Here is a 22197-nt window from a genome sequence, read left to right as displayed (position 1 = left end):
TTTTTACATATCCATAATTTTAGTGGATCTCACTAATCCTCCATCCTGAAGCCATGGCCAAACCACTCTAGCTAACCAGCCTCTAGGACCTCATTCATCGAACTCCTCATTCTTCCCTGATTCTCTCATTATGGATGCAATTCCTTCTTGTTCTCCCTACAATCCTTCTGATGAACTTCAAGTCATATTTTTTCTTTGTAATTGTTTTTCTAAATAAAGTTTTCTAAATAAAGCAAGTGTACTTTTTGAGACTATTTTACTTATAATTATACAGTTGAGACAACTTTATTGGCACTTAGTTTGCACTCAAACTGTCCAAGTTTTATCATGAATAAAATATCTTCTTTTGAACAACTCTGTAGTGCCTAAAAGCGTAGGCGAGTGACTGACTAGGTCTGCCACTGCTCTCTGTTTCTTGCATGTTTCTGTCATATTTTTTCTTTGTATTTGTTTTTCTAAATAAAGTTTTCTAAATAAAGCAAGTGTACTTTTTGAGACTATTTTACTTATAATTATACAGTTGAGACAACTTTATTGGCACTTAGTTTGCACTCAAACTGTCCAAGTTTTATCATGAATAAAATATCTTCTTTTGAACAACTCTGTAGTGCCTAAAAGCGTAGGCGAGTGACTGACTAGGTCTGCCACTGCTCTCTGTTTCTTGCATGTTTCTGTCTTTGCAGAGATTTTTACCTCTCCTTTTGGACAAACAATTGATGTATTCCAAGTAAAACATTCTTGGTCGGGTTTGAAGTCTTTTAAGCCATAGTCTTTGGTGGATCTCGGTGTTCCTCCATTCTGATGACATGAGGGAACCACTTCAGCTGGCAAACCTCTAGGACCTTTCTTCTCTGATTCTCTCATTACGAATGCAGTCCTTTCTTGTTCTCCCCATAATCCTCTGAGGAACCTCATATACGCTTTCAATCTACTATTAAAATCCAGTTTCAGCTCTATATGAGAGCACAGACAAGTACACTAACTTAAAGATGCAGAATTTCATGATTCTGCCTACTTTTAGCAGTTTTGAAAAGTTTTGAGTCCTAATCACAGTTTTGAAAATCTAGTATTAGGCTGAGTTTGTCTGGCTATGTTGTGTAGGATTTGTGAATCCACTTTCCCTGATCGTTCCATAAATACCCCAAGGTAGGCGAAATACGAGACTCCCATTTCTTCTCCATTACAGTACCGCTGAACATCTACCTGTTCTCTTCCTACCTGAAGTACTGTTGCTAAAGAGCAAATATTTTTTACAGAGTTGTTCATACCATTTCGTCATGGTCTGCCACATCTTCTCTACAGAGTCTGCAACGAGAAAAACTGACTGTATAATGATGAAGCCAGATCACCTCAGGAAGTAGATTTCTTTGCCCTAAGAACATCTTTTATAGATTATTCCTATTATGTACATGTATAATATAAAGGGCTTAGACTTTCATCTTGTTTGAACCCCCTAGTTACATGAAAATACCTAGACTCCTGTCCCTGACAATTCTTTTTGGGTCTTAGTTTATAGACTTAATGGCTTCCACTAGGTTTCTTGGAAGGTTTTCAACTTATATCATTACCAAGCAATAAAAAATTTTTCTTTGGAGGAAAAAAAAGTAATCATTTAGGATGTTTGATATATAAGATCAATTTTGAAAAATGAGCAAAGTTATAATAAAATAATTAATTAAAGTTATTAATTGAAATTTCTATTAATTACCCCTAATGGCTCCTCTTTTTCTTGTTTTTCACTTAGTTTTAAAAACACTTCTTCTAATGTTTCACAATGATACTGTTGCAATAAAATAGGAGGGGGTTCTTCTGCTAATAATATGCCACCCCTCATAAGTCCAATCTGAAACACTTGTTTTTTCGTTAGATAAAAAAATTTAACTGTTTCCATCTAAAGGAATAATTATTCAACTCACCATATTAGAATTTTTCGCTTCTTCTATGTAATGTGTAGTTATAATTATTGTTTTTCCTTCCTCTCTTACAACTTTTAAAAAATATTCCCATATACTATAAAAGGAAAAAAAAAATTTATAGTCAAATTAGTATATTCTGTAGATTAATTATTTCAAATTAATTGGCCTTGAGGTTACCTTTAAATACTCAAATTTAATTTGAATAATAAAAAAATTAAGTATATAGTGTCCCAGAAAATATGTTCACCCAGATCAATGACTATTTTTTTTTTTTTAATTTTGATTAGATTTTTCTGGGTCATAACAGTGAGGGTGTTAATATCTAATCTCATGCAGTTTTTTTCCAGCACATTAAATCTGGAGTTTCCGTGGAGAAATGGGGTATTTTTTTTACCGATTCTGATGATAAATTAGAAAAAACTTTAACAATGAAATGAAATGATAAAATAATTTTATTCTGGGACATTTTGCACCTAAGAATAAATACATGGTTTATATATCATGATTTTTGTCTGGCAAGCATTTAAAAGTTTCCAGTAAGTCTTGGCTTAACTACTATTTATAATGTTAATAAATATATGCTTAACTATATTGTCTACAATGATGCATAGGTTTGGTTATGCAATAAGTGAAGGAATAGGTGTTGTTTAAAGGAAAGAATGGATGAGGATTGGTGAATGGAGATGGGGAGAGAGTTCCAAAAGGAGGTTGTACGTATAACAAAGGATTTGCTGAAGAAGGTGGTTCTATAGGAGGGCGTATATAAATCGTTTGGTTGGGATCTGGTGTTTAATGAATGGATGGATGAACGAAGAGTGAGGAGGTTAATGATATAGGTAGGTTTTTTTATTTTAAAAACTTAGAATAGGAAAACACCAAGGAAGTATTGCCTTCAGGAGGTTGGATAGAGCCACTTCAACTCGGTATACTAGCGGGAGACTTGAGAGCGCCATGGAAACCCAAAGATAAATCTTACAAAACAATTCATGAGTCTCTTCAGTCTCAACTCTAGACCTGCAGAGAGCCCTCAATAGATCAAGGTACCGTAGTCGAAGTGGGGAAAGACGAGAGAGGATACTAGGAGCTGATGGGTGTTCTGAGGAACGGAATTAGGAAATATTTGGAATTGTTAAGTACAGCTATGGATTTTCGTGTGATTTGGGAAATATGATTATTCCAGGAGAGGTGTTGGTCGAAGGTGACTCCAAGGTTTTTTATTGTATGATAGAAGTAAATCAGTTGGTTGTTAAATAAGAGTAGGGAATAGTAAGGGAGGGAATGAAGGAGGCGCTTTAAACCAACAAGAATGGCCTTAGTTTTTTCAGCATTCAGGTCGCTGAACATAATTAAGTAATAATTAATAATTACTCCTAGTATTTTGATGGTTAGAACTGCTCATTTATTCATCATCTTCAGGCCTCAATAAATTAATTAAAAGTTATTAAATGAAAATCCATAAAAGTTCCAACAAACTATTGTTAATTTTCATTATTATAACATAGAAGCATTAGATTAAAAAAAACATGTCAACCAATTAAATAATAATTTAAAAAAAGTAAATTACTCGTTACATAGGACTGGATCCACACCAACAGTAGGTTCATCAAGAATCAGTAACTTTGGATTATGTAGGAGAGTAACAGCCATTGAAACTCTTCTCTGCTGGCCGCCGCTAAATGATAAAATAAGTCTAATTAGTTGAATTTTATAAATTTTTAAAATAAGAGATATAATTTTTATAACACAAACTATAATTAATATTCAAATTAATAAACCTAAATTACTAAATCAATAAGTTTAAAATAATTATATAAGAAATTAGCAAGTATATGTTTGTTATATTATGAATTTATATTTATTTTTTTCCTTTGCATTTGGTTTTTTAAATAAAGTTATGCTAGTCTATTTTCATTTATATGGTAGTGCTAATAATACAGTTGAGACAACTCTATTGGCATCCAGTCTGCATTCAAACCATTTTATCCTGCAAAAAATATCTTATTTTGGTCAGTTCTGAAGTACCTAACAACATAGGCATGTGTCTGACTCGCCAATGCTCTCGGTTTCTTGTCATGTTTCTGGCTTTGCAGAGAGTTTTGTCGAACTTTGACACCCCTTTTTTTCAATCAACAACACAATATTTTTTGAGTCTTGAACAAAAGAAATATTTCTTACATTTATTAAAAACTCTATAACTCTAATGAGAGCTATCAGAGTTCGAAGAATTTTGAATTCTTCAATCACCTCTCAGTATTCCAAATTTTTATTGTTTTATGGGAGTTCTGCAAGCCCCTCTAAGAGCTCTAACAATTATCCTTAATAATCAAAATGCTAAAGATGATAGCAAAAGAGTTTTTTTTTCTTTTCTTACGTCGGCCCAAGATTCCCGTTGGAGTCCTACACTGCCCCTGTTGTTATTTTATAAAAGAATGGAGATGAGGATGTAAATTTTTATTATTTATTTATTTAATTTTAAAAATCTACTTTGGATTCTGCCATAAATTTGCACAACACTCGAATAGTAGCCCTATCTAGATCTGCCAGCCCTTGGAGGAAAGTGCTATTGTTTATTCATATCCATTGCAATTTAGTATAATATGTAATGCGTCCTCGATGGAGTTGCATGTCGAACATTTATCATTTTTTTAACTCTAATTAATTCTTGACATGTAGCTTGCCGTGATTTGTTTGACCATGGTTAATTCTTAATCTTGTAAGTAAGACTAACTATATCTTTCCTGATTAGCTAAACACAACCACCAAAAGAGTTATAGGGTAACTAAGTGTGAAATTAGCTGTAACTATTTTTGAATAGTATTCTCGATGTCATAAACAACAGAACTACTTCTCTAAATAATTGAGAACTCAAGAACTCTTAGTGGGCTACCATAACTCTACAAAATTTTCATAAATTTAGAGGATGGGAGACCAACTTAACAGAGGTTCCTCGAGGTCAATATCAATAAACAATAATGGATAAATCAAGACTATAGAAATGTGGCACTTGAAGAAGGTAGAAGGCAGAACCGGACTGAAAAGGATAAGGAATACTACAATAAGGATAAGTCTGGGGGTTAACTCTGTACACATCCTTGTTGAGTAATCCCAACAAAGGAGGTTTGGGCATCTTCTTAGCAGACAGAAAGACCTATGAGACTGAGGTAGAGTGATTGTGACCTAGAGGTACGTCCAGAATCATCTCAAAGAAGAACATCCAGGAAACCTTCTGCAGAAGGAGCCTTAAGTGGGAAGTTAGAAAAGGATTAGCGATCAACAGAGACAATTGGAGGCAAGTGTATAAGCATGTCCTCCCAGGCTTTTATTCAAATGATCATTTCACCCAATTTCTTTTTTTTTCTTCTAGTTTTGTTGAATATCATTGTATCTTCCAAATAGGACACGAATAGAGGAACAATAAGAAAGCCAACACACCATTTCCTCTTTTCCCTCGACTGCCAATTTTAAACACAAAGATGGCCAATCATGTAATCATTAGGTTATGACTTCTTTGGTCTCTTCCTAATCTTGACTAATGGGCCATGTTATTTTTAGTCATAAGTAACCATGAAGGAAGGAGAATGATGGAGAGGGTAATTTGCCAGGAAAAGTGAAGCCAAAAAAGGTGGAAGATGTAGGAGCCAATAACTGATTTTTTTTTAAGATCAGGTCCTAAATCAGGTCTTCAATAGAGGACAACCTCAGTTACAACCCCTGCCCTTAGTGAGAATGTCAGGATTCATTTCTTGGGGTTGCCATCTATAGATAACATCTAAATCCCTCAGGTGAAATTCGAACCCACAACCTTATGAACAAAGCACTATCGGACCCATGCCCAAGCTATCAGGTCCCACTGTCTTTATTTGCATTACAGTTGTTGAGCTATTTTAACTTTTTGCAGCAATTTCTTGAAAAAGGCTCAATTGTTTTCATTCCTGATGTCCCAAATTATTGAAAATATTAACTACATTTTATAATCATTTCTTATTTACTATTAAATACGGTTTTACAGATGATTACATAGTTGGGGAAATTCCTGTTTACCTCGACGTAAACCAGCGCTACGTGGGCGTGGCCAACTCCCCTCTTTTCGGGTTCAATTCTCTTTTTAAGTAGAGTAGAATATGCCATGTAACATTATTACAATAGGTCTGCTCCAATTCCCGCTTGTGACTGTGTGGAACTGTACGGAGCATGCGTAGTATGTGTTTTTCCCTCTCAAACCCTATACTGCGCATGTTCCATAGAGTTCCGGACAGTCAGAAGTGGTTTTTAGAACAGAAATAATGGAATTACCTGCAACTGCCAACGATTCTGCTTAGTGGAGGTAGTTGCAAGAATTTAATTAGTTCGTCTCCTCGTTGTTCAATCTTTCCATTATCCATCATACAAATTCGTCCATAAAAATGAAAAACTTCGCTAATTGTGAACTCTGTATTCAAGGCGATTTCCTGAAATAAAATACAACCTCTTTTATTTATATTGGAAGAAGATAGTTTATCCTATAAAGTAGATTTTAGGAAGATAGTCCGGTCAGTAGTATAATAAAACTCTTTATTGCTAACCTGAGGTTTTAAGGTTAACAATAAATAGTTTTATTTTACTATTTTGATACCTTTGTTGACCACCACCCGGACTTATCTTCCTACAATCTCTTTTATTTATGTTTCTGATTTGTTTTGTTTCTTATAGCAAGTTATATAGATTGTTTAATATAACATCACTGTATTATTATTGTTCGTATTAGTGTTTCTGTTAAACATAATAAATATTAATTATTTTAATATATTAAGGTGGCTTCGCTAATGAAATTCGCGCATGCGCAAGCGTGTTTATGGGTTCTTTTCATACAACCTTTGTTTGGATTCAGCAATTAACTCTAGTTTAAAATTCTCTATTTCAAAATTATATCGATTCGGTGCAACTACATTGTTTTAAATCTTGTTAATTAACTTTATCATTTTTTTCTTGGTTTTATCATAGAACAAATATATATTTATGAAGTCATTGTATGTCTAAGTAATTAAATAAAAAAGTTTCTGATAAAAATTCTAGAACGAAGGATGAATTCATAGGCTATATTGTACTATTTATATTGATATGTGTCGAGTTAGTCAGCTGTTCTAAAGCTGACCGAGGGTTCCGCGACAGCATTTTATTTATTTACTCATATATTTATGTATTTGTATTTATATTTGTGTCATGTATCTCTATCGGTTCTGATGGGAATCGATTGAAAATGTATGCAATATAAATAACTCAAGGACTAGATACTATAGACCCCCTTGATATGGCATGCTAGATATGAATAATTGCAATTAATCATTAGAGTTCTTCTCGAACGGTATCGTGTTTATCAATTTACTATGCTATTTTTATGAGGTGGCATGCAGGTATTCTTAATTATAAAGTAAAGTCTTGGTTACATTGGTTTATATATATATATATTTTTTTTAATAATTTATTTATTGTTATTTACAACTGTATACACATATATACAACTAGTAAATTTGCTGTAGGTGACATAGTGACATGATAAAAACATGTAGAGAATCTACCCACTGATAGAACTCCAATAACATTTCTAGAGGAGAAGATCTCGAGGCCATCTTCTTTTCAGACGCCTAGGAGGATTATTAGGTAATGAAGGAGAAGCCAGGTTAGAAACAAGTGGATTTGGGTGGTTGAAAAGTTTATTATGGAAGGAACGGTATCTGGTTCTGGCCAAATCGGCAACATATGGGACATTGAGGTTCTAATGGATGATTTGATTTGTGACAAAGTAAGGAGCATTACGGATTTTACGAAGGATTTTGGACTGTAAGAATTGGATTCTGGAGGAATTTGATGGTTTAGTGGAGCCCCAAAGCTCAACTCCGTATGTCCAGATAGGCCTTATAATTGCCATGTAGATCAGTCTTTTGTAATGGATTGGCAATTTAGACGGTTTGTCTAGTAAATGTTGCAATAGTCGGAATCTACGAGCAGTTTCTTGTCTTTTTAGTCTTGTATGAGGATTCCATGTCAGTCGTTTGTCGAGAGGTTTATATTTAAAATTATATAAATATGAGCAAGAATAATCTTATGAGAGAGCATGGAGGATCTATTTCCTTAAAGTTTAATTATGATATGAATTTAGAAGTACAATTATCTCTCTGCAATGTTCTTCCCTGTTTGTCGGCGTCTCTCTCTGGCTTGGCGTAGTCTGGACCCACCTGGCTGCTTGGCTTCTCTTCAACTGTCTTCACCTCCCTCTCTCCAAACTCCCCTCAACTCTCCTTCTCAAACTATGCCTTACTCTTTCCAACTGTGACTTTTTACCGGCAATCTCCCCTCTACTTCACATTCATCTCCACTTTCGATCCTTGCCTTCTCATTGGCCCAATCCAACTCAATATATGTTTGTTATATTAGGAATTTATATTTATTTTTTTCCTTTGTATTTGGTTTTTTTAAATAAAGTTATGCTAGTCAATTTTCTTTTATATGGTAGTGCTAATAATACAGTTGAGACCGCTCTATTGGCACTCAGTCTGCAGTCAAACTATTTTATCCTGCAAAAAATATCTTATTTTCATCATTCTGAAGTATCTAACAACATAGGCAAGTACCTGACTCGGATTACCAATGCTCTCAGTTTCTTGTCATGTTCCTGGCTTTGTAGAGAATTTTGTCTAGCTTTGATACCCCTTTTTTTCAATCAACAACACAATATTTTTCGAGTCTTGAACAAAAGAAATATTTCTTACATTTATTAAAAACTCTTATGAGATCTACCAGAGCTCAAAGAATTTTTAATTTTCATCACCTCTGAGTATGACTAAAAATTTATATTGTTTTTTGGGAGTTCTGGTTAGTGCTCCTTAATAGTATCCTTTATAATCACCTGCAGTCAAACTATGCCTTACTCTTTCCAACTGTGACTTTTTACCGCCAATTTCCCCTCTACTTCACATTCATCTCCACTTTCGATCCTTGCCTTCTCATTGCCCAAATCCAACTCCACCCCTATCTATATATCCATTTATCCGTCCATCCATCCATCCGTCTAATCCGTCCGTCCATCCAACCATGGGTTTCCCAAGATGTAGGTCACTGCTCCTTTATCTGTCGGTAAATGGGAGTGGAACTTCATGGAACATTTTTTGATTTAATCCTCTATTGACTCTGTGAGATGGCAACACTGCGTGGGCAACACTGACGAGCGAGAGCGGAGAGAAATTTTTTGTTTTTGGACAACAGTGATAATAATAGTGTGAGTGCGTATGTTAGTCCTAGTTTGGTGAAAGTTATATTAGTTGTGATTTTGACTTCTGAGTTGTGAGGGACTCTTTCTTTTATTATTGAGATTATTCTCTAACCTATAATGTAAGTGTTTAAGCTAATATAATACTGAGATCTATGGTATTGTTTATTCTTCATCTCTCTTATTTCCTCCATTAAGAAAAAGAGACTATAGCCCCTACAGACTCCATTTGTAATTCCCGATGCAATTGGCTTTTTCTTACAAACCAAGCAACATCCACTGCGATTCTTAGGACTTTATTTTTTTCTTTCTCTTTTCCTAAAGGATGCCACTTCCCTAGGATAGGATAAAGCATTACTAACCTTGCGTAGGTTTGAGTTTGCTTAATGATGATTCAAGATAAGATGGCGATCGAGGTGAATTCCCAGGTATCATACTGTTTCACTGGCAGGATTATTAATTACAATGATTCCTTATAAATTTCCCCAATTATTATAATATGATTTATTGGACGATTTAGAGAATTATGGAGGGTGAAATGTGACTTACCTGAGGCATGAAACCAACTTGGACCTTATGTTTCACAGAAACTTGAATCGTACCCGAATCCAACAACCTTTGGCCGACGATTGAACTGAGGAGCGTTGTCTTTCCACAACCGCTGGGACCCAGAAGACCATATCTGAAGACAAATAAAATAAACAACTATCATTATTTAAAATCATTTATAATTATTACTTTTACCTGTAAATAAAATATGCATATAGTAAGGGCAAGTATGTGAAGAATTTTTAGGCAATCAATTCTGGAATACTCTACGTACATTGAATGTTACTTCGACTTTTACACTAAAATCCAATAACCGGAAGTGCTACTTTATATTGAATTTTACACTTTTTTAAAATCATTTTATCTAAACAGCTCATGTTATTAGTAATGAAAAATCGATAATTATAAACTATGAAAGAATTTTATACCTAATTACCTAAAGGAGAAATATAACTAGTAATATAGATGTATAATATACCGCTGGAAAGGCAAATATTTCAGCAACATTTATTTCTAGCTTATACTGTCGTAGAAGATAGAGTAAAGTAACGAAAAACTCATTAGTAAACTGAATTTTTTAATCGATATTTTCGTATGCCTTGGTTGTTATGATAATAATCTGTCTTTAATTTCACTAAACATGAAATTAATTTATATTAGTGGTTAGGGGAAGCTTTTGGCTTATGAAAAACTATATCTGTGGAACCAATAGACGTACGGACGTTTGCTAGCACTCAAAGTAAAGTTAGTTGAATGTACTATAATTCATGATGTGTTAAATGTAAATTATTTTACCATGTTAAATATTATAAGTACAGGGATTGTGAGCAGCCCAATTTAAAGTTATGTTAAATGTTAGATGCTTAAGAGCTTCTAGCGGATTTTTTGATCAACTTGTTTTATAACCTTTCCTTCCAAAACTTCATGTTATCGTTTACTTCAAAGTACTGATTAAAGTAATTTATCATAACATGCCTAAAGTAAGTGAAAAGAAGAAGTTGTGTGAAGGTTTGGCTACTGAGTGCCTTGCTGATCTAACTTGTGAGGAAGAGAATCATGATGTGCTAATTGACAACTGTTATTACATTATTATTATTATTATCATCCATTGCTTTATTAGTTTTAAAGACATCCAAAACAATCGATCAAAAGACATCCAAAACAAATCTCCATTTAACAGACCTAGTAACAGACTCTCAACCACGTTGTATGTTATATCTTTTTAACATGGTAAAATAAGGAAACATTTCTCCATCAAACATGAGTTTTTTTATTTAACACGCTTTAACATGTTAAATTAAAGATCATGAATAGCCCTAATGTAGTTTATAATGTTCGTCTTTGTAGGTGTTGCGGCCAACATATGATCGATAATCGACTATGTGACAGATTATATAAAAAACAAAACAAATCCGCTCTCTGTTGTTTTTTATACTGCAAACAGACAGATGACTTCTTAGCGCCTCTTCGTGTGCACACACATCGTCTCCTTTACCTACTAACTACGCTCTAGTAGCTACCAGCATTCTGGCCATCTTCGCCAGCTAAATCATCTTAGCCACGGCGGGCGGACGTACGTCCCTTTTGTCGATCTACTTCTAAGAGAATATCCACTCAGAACAACCACAACCGGGGCCCCACCAATCACCGGTGATATAAGACTTTTTCTCTAGTTTGTATATTTTTTTTGTTCAATTAATTTTATTTTGTAATATTATTAACCTTTCTTTTTTTTTCCTAGTTTGTTTATTTTTTGTTTCTTTTGTTATGTTTACTTATTTAAAAATTAACAAAATTCGACCATTTCTTTTCTTTTCACGGTTGGGCTAGTAAAGGTTCCTTTTGAACCCCTACCCGCCGTAACAGTAGGGATAATAGTTTTTATGATATTAGCATATGAATATGAAATTTACAAATGACATTTTCTCTGAACATCTAGAAACTAATTTACTTTAGCAAATTTCATGAAAAATACTACTCCTACGAAGAACTCCATAAACTACTTTATATAACATTAAACTAGCTTTAATTTGAGTGCTCATAGACATCCGTATGTCGAATAGTTTCTTTGATATCCCCCAATGAATTCACAAACTGTTGACTTTTCGACACATTTTTTATGAAATGTTGCTTTTAAAAAAACTGTATCTTGAAAACTATTGCATCTAAATAACTCAGTTAGGGCTCACATTTTTGAAAATTTACTGTACTTTAAATGATGTATTAGGTTTTATAGTGTTATAGGTAGTTTTAACGATATGGAGCTACGAATTTTATTTTACAAATTTCGAACTATACTTTTGAAGGCTCGTCATTTTTTATTAGTAATAATAGTGATACATTGTTTTCATTAAAGTAATAAAAAATTGGGAAGAATAACTGAATTCTTTCTCCTATTGGGCTCTTGAATTATATGGAATACATTGATATAAATAAATTCCTTAATACATATCTTACATCGTGCCTTCTGGAACTCTCATGTTAAGTCCATCTAGAATGACATTTGTTGGAGTATATCTCTTATAGGCATCCTTTACGTAGACTGCCAACTTCTCGTCCGACATATTTCTGTAAATGTTGTTCAAAGTATAATATTAATAAATTAATAATTTTCATTCATTATAAATTATATAATTAATTAGTAATTATTAATGTTAGCTCATAATGTTACTTCAGATGAACAATTATAAGTATTGTTTCAAATGATTTTCCAAGAATATGTTATCTCCAGTTCCGTCAACAATGTTTTTGTTTTATTAAGGTTTTTAACTTTAATGTTGTTTTTAACTAAGGTAGGGTTCAAAATTATATAAATATAAGTGAATTGAAAATGATATAAAAATGAACAAAAATAAGATGTAGAATAATAAGTATTTAAAAATAAATAGCAAACTATTAGAGTTATAGAAGGGAGTGCGATAGCACAATGCTACTAACTCCAAGGACCAGGGTTAGAATCCGGCTGGGCAGAAAATTGATTTATGTTACCACTGTAGCCGTGAGTCAACCCTGTGGGGTCTGTAACCGTCCTGAGGTCCAACCAGCCTAATAATTGGGTAAAAATCTGGAGGTCGAGCGTGATTCTGATCAAATCACTTCCTTTCACAACCGTTGGTTTAGTCATAGTCGTTCCTTAGAAAATAATGAATCACTGACCCTTAATGGGTTGTAGTAGTGCAGATTTTAATTAAAATAAATTTTTTCATAACGCTCATTAAATAAAAAATATTTCATAATACTAAACTCTTAATTAAAAAATAAAAAATATTTCATAACACGAATCTCTTAACTAAAAAAAATCATAATACCAATATCTTGATTAAAAAATAAAAAGTATTTCATAACACGAATCTATTAATGAAAAAAATCATAGTTTTTTTAAATCTAAAAACTAATCTCTTAATTAAATAATATAAATTATTTCATAACACCAGTCTCTTAATTAAAAAATATAAAATATTTCATAATACTAACCTCTTAATTAAAAAAATAAAAATATTTCATAACACCAGTCCCTTAATTAAAAAATATAAAATATTTCATAATATTTAATATTATGTTAAAAAATAAAAGTTTTCATAACACTAATCTCTTAACTAAAAAAAAAAATGATAACACGAATCTCATAATTAAAAAATATAAATTTTTTCATAACACGAATCTTTTAATTAAACAATATAAATTATTTCACTATACCAATCTCCTAAAAATAATTATTTCATAACATTAATCTCTTAACTGAAAAAAATTATTACACCAATATGTTTACTAAACAATAAAAATTATTTCATAACACTAATATCTTAAATACAAAAAAATCATAACACCAATATCTTGATTAAAAAATAAAAAGTATTTCATAACAGGAATCTCTTAATTAAAAAAAATATGAATTTTTTCATAAAACTAATCTTTTAACTAAACAATATAAATTATTTCATAACCCTAGTCCCTTATAAAAAAAAAATATAAAATATTTCATAATACTAACCTCTTAATTAAAAAATAAAAGTTTTTATAACACTAATCTCTTAACTAACAAAATATCATAACACGAATCTCATAATTAAAAACTATAAATTTTTTCATAACACGAATCTTTTAATAAAAAAAATATTATTTTTTTCATAACATTAATCTCTTAATTAAAAAATAATAAATATTTCATAACACTAATCTCTTAACTAAAAAAAAATAATAACACCAATATGTTTATTAAAAAATAACAAAACTTTCATAATGCTTATCTCTTAATAATAAAAATATAATTTTTTTAATAACACTAATCTCTTAATTAAACAATATAAATTATTTCATAACATCAAACGGATAATTAAAAAATAATAAATATTTCATAACACTAATCTCTTAACTAAAAAAAATTATAACACCAATATGTTTACTAAACAATAAAAAGTATTTCATAATACTAATCTCTTAATTAAAAAATAATAAATATTTCATAACACTAATCTCCTTTTTAAAAAATATTTCATTACACTAATCTATTTTTTAAAAAATATTTCATAACACTAACCTCCTTTTTAAAAAATATTTCATAACACTAATCTCCTTTTTAAAAAATATTTCATTAAACTAATTTAGGAATATTACTAAAAAATATAAAAATCCATCATTTTTCTTCTTTGAAGAAATTTTATATTTTATTAAAATAAATCTTTTTAATTTAATTTCTAAATATTCCTTGAGGAATAAAAAAAAGATACCTATGCCTAAAACGGTTCATCATTCCTTCAATTCGTTGGTCACTTTGACAACTAACGTCAAACTAACGTGGAAAAACTCTTACAGCAATATCTGTTTCTTAGCAAATAAATAATGTAATAGATCTTTCCCTAAGTTCTATGAATATTAATAACTTCGTGACTAGAAAGACAGCTCTCCCAAAATATATGGGCTTAAATAAACAACTAGTCAAGTTGTAGGTAAGGCTTGAGTTGTGAAGTTAAAGTAGAAAGCGTGGAATAAAAATTATTTTTCTCTCATCCATGTCTTCCTTGTTTATTAATCAGGTAAACTATAGTAAGATTTTAATAATTATTTATGAATAAAATAAGAATATTTTAAAAATGGATCTTCAAGGAACATTTACTCGAAGTGCATTCACAACACAATTCTTAGAGAGTTCCTACTTTAATTACTTTAAATTAATATACTAAAATAAAGAAAAGACACGATGTTAGTACTAGAGTAATTTATATACGTTTGATTTTTTTTTACAGTATTTTACGTGAAAATAATATACTTATGTACCATACAAAAGGCAATCAAAGAGGATGGTAGTGTATTAGGGGTATTCATGATCTTTATTTTAGCATTTTTAATTGAAAAACTTATGTTAAATAGATAAATAGTTCCTTCTTTTACCACGTTAAAACGATATAACATGTAACATGACTGAGAATCTGTTACTAGGTCTGTTAAATGGAGAATGACGTCATGAAACAGACCAGCTGAGCTTGTCACCGTTTTATTTGTTGTGTTAGGTTACTTAATCGTAGTTTGTGTTTTGTTTTTTCTTTTATCTTCTGTTTTGGACTTTTTAACTGTAATCAAAACTTAGTTGTAAACAATAACATGAAGTTTTGGAAGGAAAGGTTACTAAACAAGTTGCTCAGAAAATCCGCTAGAGGCTCTTATGCATTTACCATTTAACACGACTTTAAATAGGGCTGCTCACAATCCTATAGTTATAACATTTAACATGGTATAACATTTTACATTTCACAAAATATCATGAATACCCCTATTTTGTACTTTATTGATAGTGACAGCAAAAGATACCTTACGGTGCGGTATTCAAACATCTTCCCGACTGAAGTCACATGTGCTCGTGGGCACAGGTATACCACAGGCCATAAATATAAATAAAATAATAAACTATAAAGTACAAGTACTAATACATTTTGTTTCATTATAGGGATGACTATCAATCATATTTCATGAGTTTAAAAGTAAAAAACATTTACTAGACAAACGGTCTAAATTGTCAATCCATTACAAAAGACTGATCTACATGACTATTATAAGGGCTATCTGGACATACGGAGTTGAGCTATGGGGCTCCACTAAACCATCAAATTCCTCCAGAATTCAGTCCAAAATCCTTCGTAAAATCTTTAATGCTCTTTACTTTGTCACAAATCAAGTCATCCATCAGGACCTCAATACTCCATATGTTGCCGATTTGGCCAGAACCAGATACCGTTCCTTCCATAATAAACTTCTCAACCACCCAAATCCACTTTTTTCTAACCTGGCTTCTCCTTCATTACCTAATAATCCTCCTAGGCGTCTGAAAAGAAGATGGCCTCGAGATCTTTTTCTCTAGAAATGTTATTGGAGTTCTATCAGTGGGTAGATTCTCCACATGTTTTTATCATGTTACTATGTCACCAACAGCAAATTTACTTGTTGTATATATGTGTATACAGTTGTAAATATCAATAAATAAATTATTAAAAAAAAAGTAAAAAATTGTCTGGCAGAATTGAATAAGTCAGTGAAATTGTACCAAATACAAATTACAAAAGTAATGTTTGTACTTTATTATGAAACAGGTTCCAGGAGGTTTTAAAACCGTTATTATTTTCAATAAATTTCACAATAATGATGGTGCATATTTTTTTTTATTTAAAAATCAACGAGTGATTTTTATGTTATTATTATTATTATTATTATTGGACAGAACGTGGAGGTCCAGGTCCGCGCGCGATGTATAAGGAAATACATCGCGCATTTCTTGAAGTGTTTTTTTAAAGGGTGGGTTCGTCACTCCCACGCCTATTTTTATTGTGAGTGCCACCCATTGGCTAACGGGCCTCACAAATGCCCGGGGCTCGAACTCACAACCTTTAGGTTGGTAGACTGGCGCGTTGCCATCTAAAAATTTTAGGACCGCTTAGCTCATATATTAGCAAATGAGGCGATTAAAAAGAATGTTTAATTGTACCGGAATTGGCAGGAATTCGAGTAATGTTATAGAATTAATATCGATACTTCAAATGTTTAAGATCTGCGCTGAAGATTGACCGCAGTCAGACATAGTGTATAGGAATCTGGGGGAAAAAAATAACCTTTGAAAAATGTCGATATAGTTTTTCTGTGTATTAAGGCTTGTTGTGACTAAAACAGAAACGCCATATTTAATTGATAATTTTGATCTGGTATCGATGCTGATGATTTATCGGGTGTAGAGCGGAATTACTCATAATTAAAATCATGGATGTACGATAACTGCCTGATATGTCACACTGAAGAAAAGGAAGATACCATTCACTCCTTGACAATCTGCCACAAGTATAGTGAAATCAGAATAAAATATTTTTGCCAGAAGACCTGCTCTCCAGAACAATTACTCAGTTTATTAAAAGGCCCTTAGCAACTATGTACGACGGGCAACACTGGAAAGAGCTCAGATGGTTAACATGTGAGGGATGGTGAACAATGCCATACAGTTTGTTACAAGTTGGATATTATAGTTTTGTTTCTTTTAACATAAATACCAAATTGTAATTTTGATTTATTAACTTCTTGAAAGCATTGTATTTAAAACATATAACTTATTTTGTTATTTATGTATTTCAGTTAAAATTGAACATAGGCCTTGACAGACGGATATTTTTTCTATTTTCTATGTTTTCTTAATTATTAAAATAGATCCTTTTTTTTTTTATAAATAAACACATTTTATTCATTCAATAAATTTTAGGTTAATTTTTTTTTAAATAAAGGTTTTGGGATTAATAGGCCCATGGTGTTAACGGCTTGATAGTTACTGTCACATACTGAAACTGCAAAGCCATGATACCAACTACTGCAGTATGACAGTTACCGTCACAATAAACGTCTGTTTCTATCGTGGTAGTAAAACTACTGCCACTTAAAGCCCGTTTATTAGTGATTAATTTTCTTATTAAAACTTATTTTTATCAACAAAAAAAAAATTGAAGTTAGATAACGTTTAAATTTGCCAATAAGTAGAAATGTAAATATTGTATTTCAAAATTTAATTTCAAGCAATTAACGCGGAATCCTCACACCAGACTGAAAAGACAGGAAACTGCACGTCGATTTCGACTATTACAGCACTTACTAGACAAACGGTCTAAACTTCCAACTCATTACAAAACACTGATCTACATGACTATAATAAGGCCAATCTGGACATATGGAGTTGAGCTTTGGGGCTCCACTAAACCTTCGAATTCCTCTTGTATTTAATCCTTCAATCCAAAATCCTCAATGCTCCTTACTTTGTCACAAATAAAATCATACATAAAGACCTTAATGTTCCCTATGTAACCGCTCTAGCCCGAACCAGATATCACTCCTTCTGTTATAAACGCTCTAACCACTCAAACCCCTTAGTTTCTAATCTTCCATTCCTGACAATCCTCCGAGGCCTGAAAAGAAGATGGCCACGAGACCAGCTAATGTAAAATGTCATTAGAGTGCTACCAATGGGTAGTTTCTCTACACGCCTGTAACACTCCAATTTAACTTAGATCAGATTTACTAAATGTATTATAATGTACAGTTGTAAATAGCAATAAATAAATACTAAAATGAAAAAAAAAATATTTTGTATAGTTTTATAAAAATTTTATATTTAGTTATAACTATCACTTTATTTTTTATAGTAACTAGCTTTTTTATTGACCTTCTCAGAAAATTCCTAGACACGCCACTGCACTTGATTAGTTTTTTAATTTTGAAACGCTATGTTATATTTTTAAAAATGTATCAATCAGCCTAACCGATGCTGAACATTTCTTTCATATATTTTTTATTTATATAAAATATTTGAAAAGGGTGTACAACAACATGCCAACAATAAAGCCAGATCTGATATACGGCTGAACAATAAGAAAAATATTTGAACAGAGACTCCTCCATACAATTACAGGACTATCTGGGATCAGAGCCTTAACACATGGAGGAGAAGAACTAACAGTGAACTGCTTGCAGAGACTGGTCAATCAATATCTCATGATATGAAGGCAAGGAGGTTAACATGGGCGGGACATGTGGCTCGAAGCAATCCACCAGGACGTCACTATACAACTATGAACGATACTATAGTTGGCAAGAGACCACGTTAGAGTCCAAAAACCAGATGGATAGACAAATTCGACAAATATGAAAAAGAGATGCATGCAGAAATCTGTAAAGCAGTAGCCCAAGATAGGCAAGCGTGGAGAAGGCTGGTTCGGGCGAAAGATCTACAAGGTCTGTTGAACCAACTGAAAAAAAAAGTAATATTACAGAATACAAGTTTTAAAGTACATAATTAGATCGCCGCCTTACCTGGAATCACCATATCAACATCAAACTAACTCAAACTTATATAAGGTTAGCAATGCTATATCCTATCCTAAACAGAAATTCCAAACTAAAACCAGAAACAACTATTCTTATATTTAAAACAGTCCTCAGGCCACTACTGTTGTACGGCTGTGAAGTCTGGGGAGTGGCATCCTTTACGAAAAGGAAAAAACTACAAGCTTTTCAAAATAAAGTCCTAAGAATCGCAGTTAATGCTCCTTGGTTCATAAGAAATAGCCAATTCCATCGCGAATTACAAACGGAGTCAATAGAGGATTATATCAAAAAACGGTTCATGAAGTTCCACTCCCAGTTGCCGACAGTTCAAGGAGCAGTGACCTACAACCTGGGAAACCCAACCTCAACCCGAAGACTGAAGCCCAGACTGCTGCAGGACATTCTTTTATAAAGTTTTAATAAATATAAAAATAATTGGAGAAGTTTGTCGAGGGCTGCGGTCAGCAAAGAACAACATAAATAAACAAAACCATATTTATTTATTTTTTGCCGACGTTTCGACCTGAGTTTCAGGTCTTCATCAGGGGTTAAGCTGTTATGTTGTTCTTTGCTGACCGCACCCCCCGACAAACTTCTCCAATTATTAATCTACGGTCAACTATCTACACCTCTTAAATATAAAAATAATTCATAGTCACACTACCTCTATTTACTTATTATTAGAATTCATTTTATTTATTCATTATTCTTTTTTTTTTCTCTCTTTTGTTCTCTCTTCCCTTTTTCAAATTAACTTGTTTCTTTTTACTATTAGAAGCCAATTGTTTGTTTTATTTAAGTGTACCAATATCATTATTTTTTGTTATTAATTTTACTTTCCTCTTTTATTAAGAAGCATTATTCTTATCTATTTATTTTATTTTTTTTTTTCTTTTAATAAGAACATTTTATATAGTTAGGAATGTCATTTGTATGACTATACCCCCTCATAATCAACTGTTAAAAAATATATATAATATAAGTTATATCAACCATGAATAAGGCCCACCAGGCCGATCTGGTATAAAAATAAAAAAAAAAGTACATAATTAACAGCCCTTTGCTATATTGTGAAACTGGAATGAGGATTTGAAAGAGGTTAAATAAACTAATTTCTGTACAATACAATAACACGAATTTTTTTATTATCTTAAATTGTACCAATTAAGATAATTGTGATCTGTTGTTTCAATTATATATATAGCACGATAGAAAACACGTAATGAATACTTGATGAAATTAATATCAAATAATGAAAGGTTGGAATAGTGACAGGAGTCCACTCGGTCCGATTGCCATCGCTGACAAATGTTAGCCTTTCCTGTAATTTGATCGATTCTTACATTTGTATTATTTAATTGGGATTGGGAAAAACCGACGATAGCTCTATATTAGAAAAGGTCAAGGAAACAATATTAATATTTTCTTCTAATAATTTGGATTTATTTTTTATATTTATTTTTTTAGAAAGAGGATGAGTTTATTATTCAGTTGACTACAACAACTATTCCTTCTTGGACTAAAAATATTTTGCGTTATCAGAGTTTGGCAACTATGAAACTAATAGCTAAAATTGCCATGGAAACAATATTTATTTATCAATGGTTCATTCATGAATAAGGCTCGTATCCATGGCAACTTTAGCTATAGCCAATTGTTGTCCATCTCTGAGCGGCATTCTTATTGAGATAAAAATGTTATGTAATGGTATTTTATGTAAAAAAATGATATGTTAGCACAATTATCGTTAGAGAGGGTGAATATGGAGAGAAAGAAGAAAAACCAGTGTAAAGTAAATAAAAAAAAGATAAGATTAACAAAGATGACCCTGGAAAGGACTAGTTGGAAGGTGAAAACTCGAGTGGGCATCTCTAATAGCTTTAGGGTTAACAGTGGCTTAAGACAAGTAGTCCCATTATCACCAGTACTGTTCAACCTCGCCCTAGAAGTTGCCATTAGAAAAATAAGGACAAACCCGGGTGGCACCATTTACAACAGGCTTACACAACACATGGCTTATGCGGATGATGTAGTCATCACAGGGAGAACAAAAACAGCACTGGCCGGTGCTGTAGAGGAATTCAAGAGAGCAGCACAGGATTTAGGACTTAATATAAATAGTGAAAAGGCGAAATATATGAAAACCTCTAGACAGACCGGGGAGAGAAGAGATATTGACAACAGTTGTTCCTTCTTGGACTAAAAAGATTTTGTGATATCAGAGTTGGGCAACTATGAAACTAATAGCTAAAATTGCCATGGAAACAATATTTATTTATCAATGGTTCATTCATGAATAAGGGTCGTATCCATGGCAATTTTAGCTATAGCTAATTATTGTCCATCTCTGCGCGGCATCCTTATTGAGATAAAAACAATCAAAAATGTTGGCATAATTATCGTTAGAAAGGTTGAATATGCAGGAAAAGAAGAAAAACCAGTGTAAAGTAAATGCCAGAATTCACTGTATATTTAATATTTTTATTGCAGTTTTTTCATACGCCTGGAACACCCCAGTTTACATCGGGACCTCCTCGTGCTATACTGCAGGTGTCTCGTGTGTATTTTTAGATTATAATTAATGTGTGGAAAAGGGGGGCTGAAATCGCTGAGAGCAAGGCTGGGTTACTCTGGAGAAATACCAGGGGGATGGAACAATCAAAAATGTTCCTTAAAGGACCCTGCCCGAAAAGAAGCAATTGCCTTCTTAATATGGCTTGGGGTATCCTAAGATGGGTGACAGGACTATATACAGGACACTGTCAGTTAAACAAACATCTCTATAAAATGGGACTGATAGAGTCCCCTATCTGCAGGATGGAGGAAGAGACTGCTTACCACATCATGTGCAAATGTGATACAGTGGCAAGAACACGATTCCTCATCTTTGGTAAGGATTGTATCTTGGATCCCAAACTTTGCGAAACTGTGGATCCCTATACAGTATCCAGATTTGCAAAGGCAATTGGCCTGTTTTGAGCAGAGGAGGGACGGCGTACAATAGGCCCTCTGAGGCCGCTGTGCTTCTTGGCCGGTTATAAAAAAAAAAAAAAAAGGGGGACTGAAAATTGTGACTTTTCTGGCTATTAACTGCATATATTTTCTTAACACCAAATAATTAATTCCCTGGAGGGACAGATGGTG

At 32.5% G+C, this 22197-nt stretch overlaps 1 protein-coding gene across 2 annotated transcripts in view; it reads right to left on the bottom strand.

The window, feature by feature from the left end:
• The window catches only part of LOC106679604 (ABC transporter G family member 23), a 38887-nt gene that overhangs the window by 9886 nt on the left and 6804 nt on the right, over positions 1-22197 (bottom strand). Inside the window, exons 1-7 of one of the 2 annotated variants that reach the window (XM_014418858.2) lie at positions 14436-14498; positions 12166-12276; positions 9709-9841; positions 6210-6364; positions 3481-3588; positions 1917-2010; positions 1709-1843 (exon numbers count right to left, since the gene is read on the bottom strand). In XM_014418858.2, coding sequence (XP_014274344.1) covers positions 1709-1843; positions 1917-2010; positions 3481-3588; positions 6210-6364; positions 9709-9841; positions 12166-12276; positions 14436-14458 — 759 coding nt within the window. In that variant the 5' untranslated portion in view covers positions 14459-14498. Of the gene's footprint in view, positions 1-1708; positions 1844-1916; positions 2011-3480; positions 3589-6209; positions 6365-9708; positions 9842-12165; positions 12277-14435; positions 14499-22197 lie in introns of those variants that run through there. The other variant, XM_024358261.2, reaches the window with a different exon arrangement.

Source organism: Halyomorpha halys, unplaced genomic scaffold (genome assembly GCF_000696795.3).
Source record: "Halyomorpha halys isolate HHAL.00 unplaced genomic scaffold, Hhal_1.1 Scaffold13.1, whole genome shotgun sequence".
NCBI classification, from domain to species: Eukaryota; Metazoa; Arthropoda; class Insecta; order Hemiptera; family Pentatomidae; genus Halyomorpha; species Halyomorpha halys.
The sequence above is the reverse complement of the archived record's forward strand: the minus strand, read 5'-3'. Positions and strand labels throughout refer to the sequence as shown.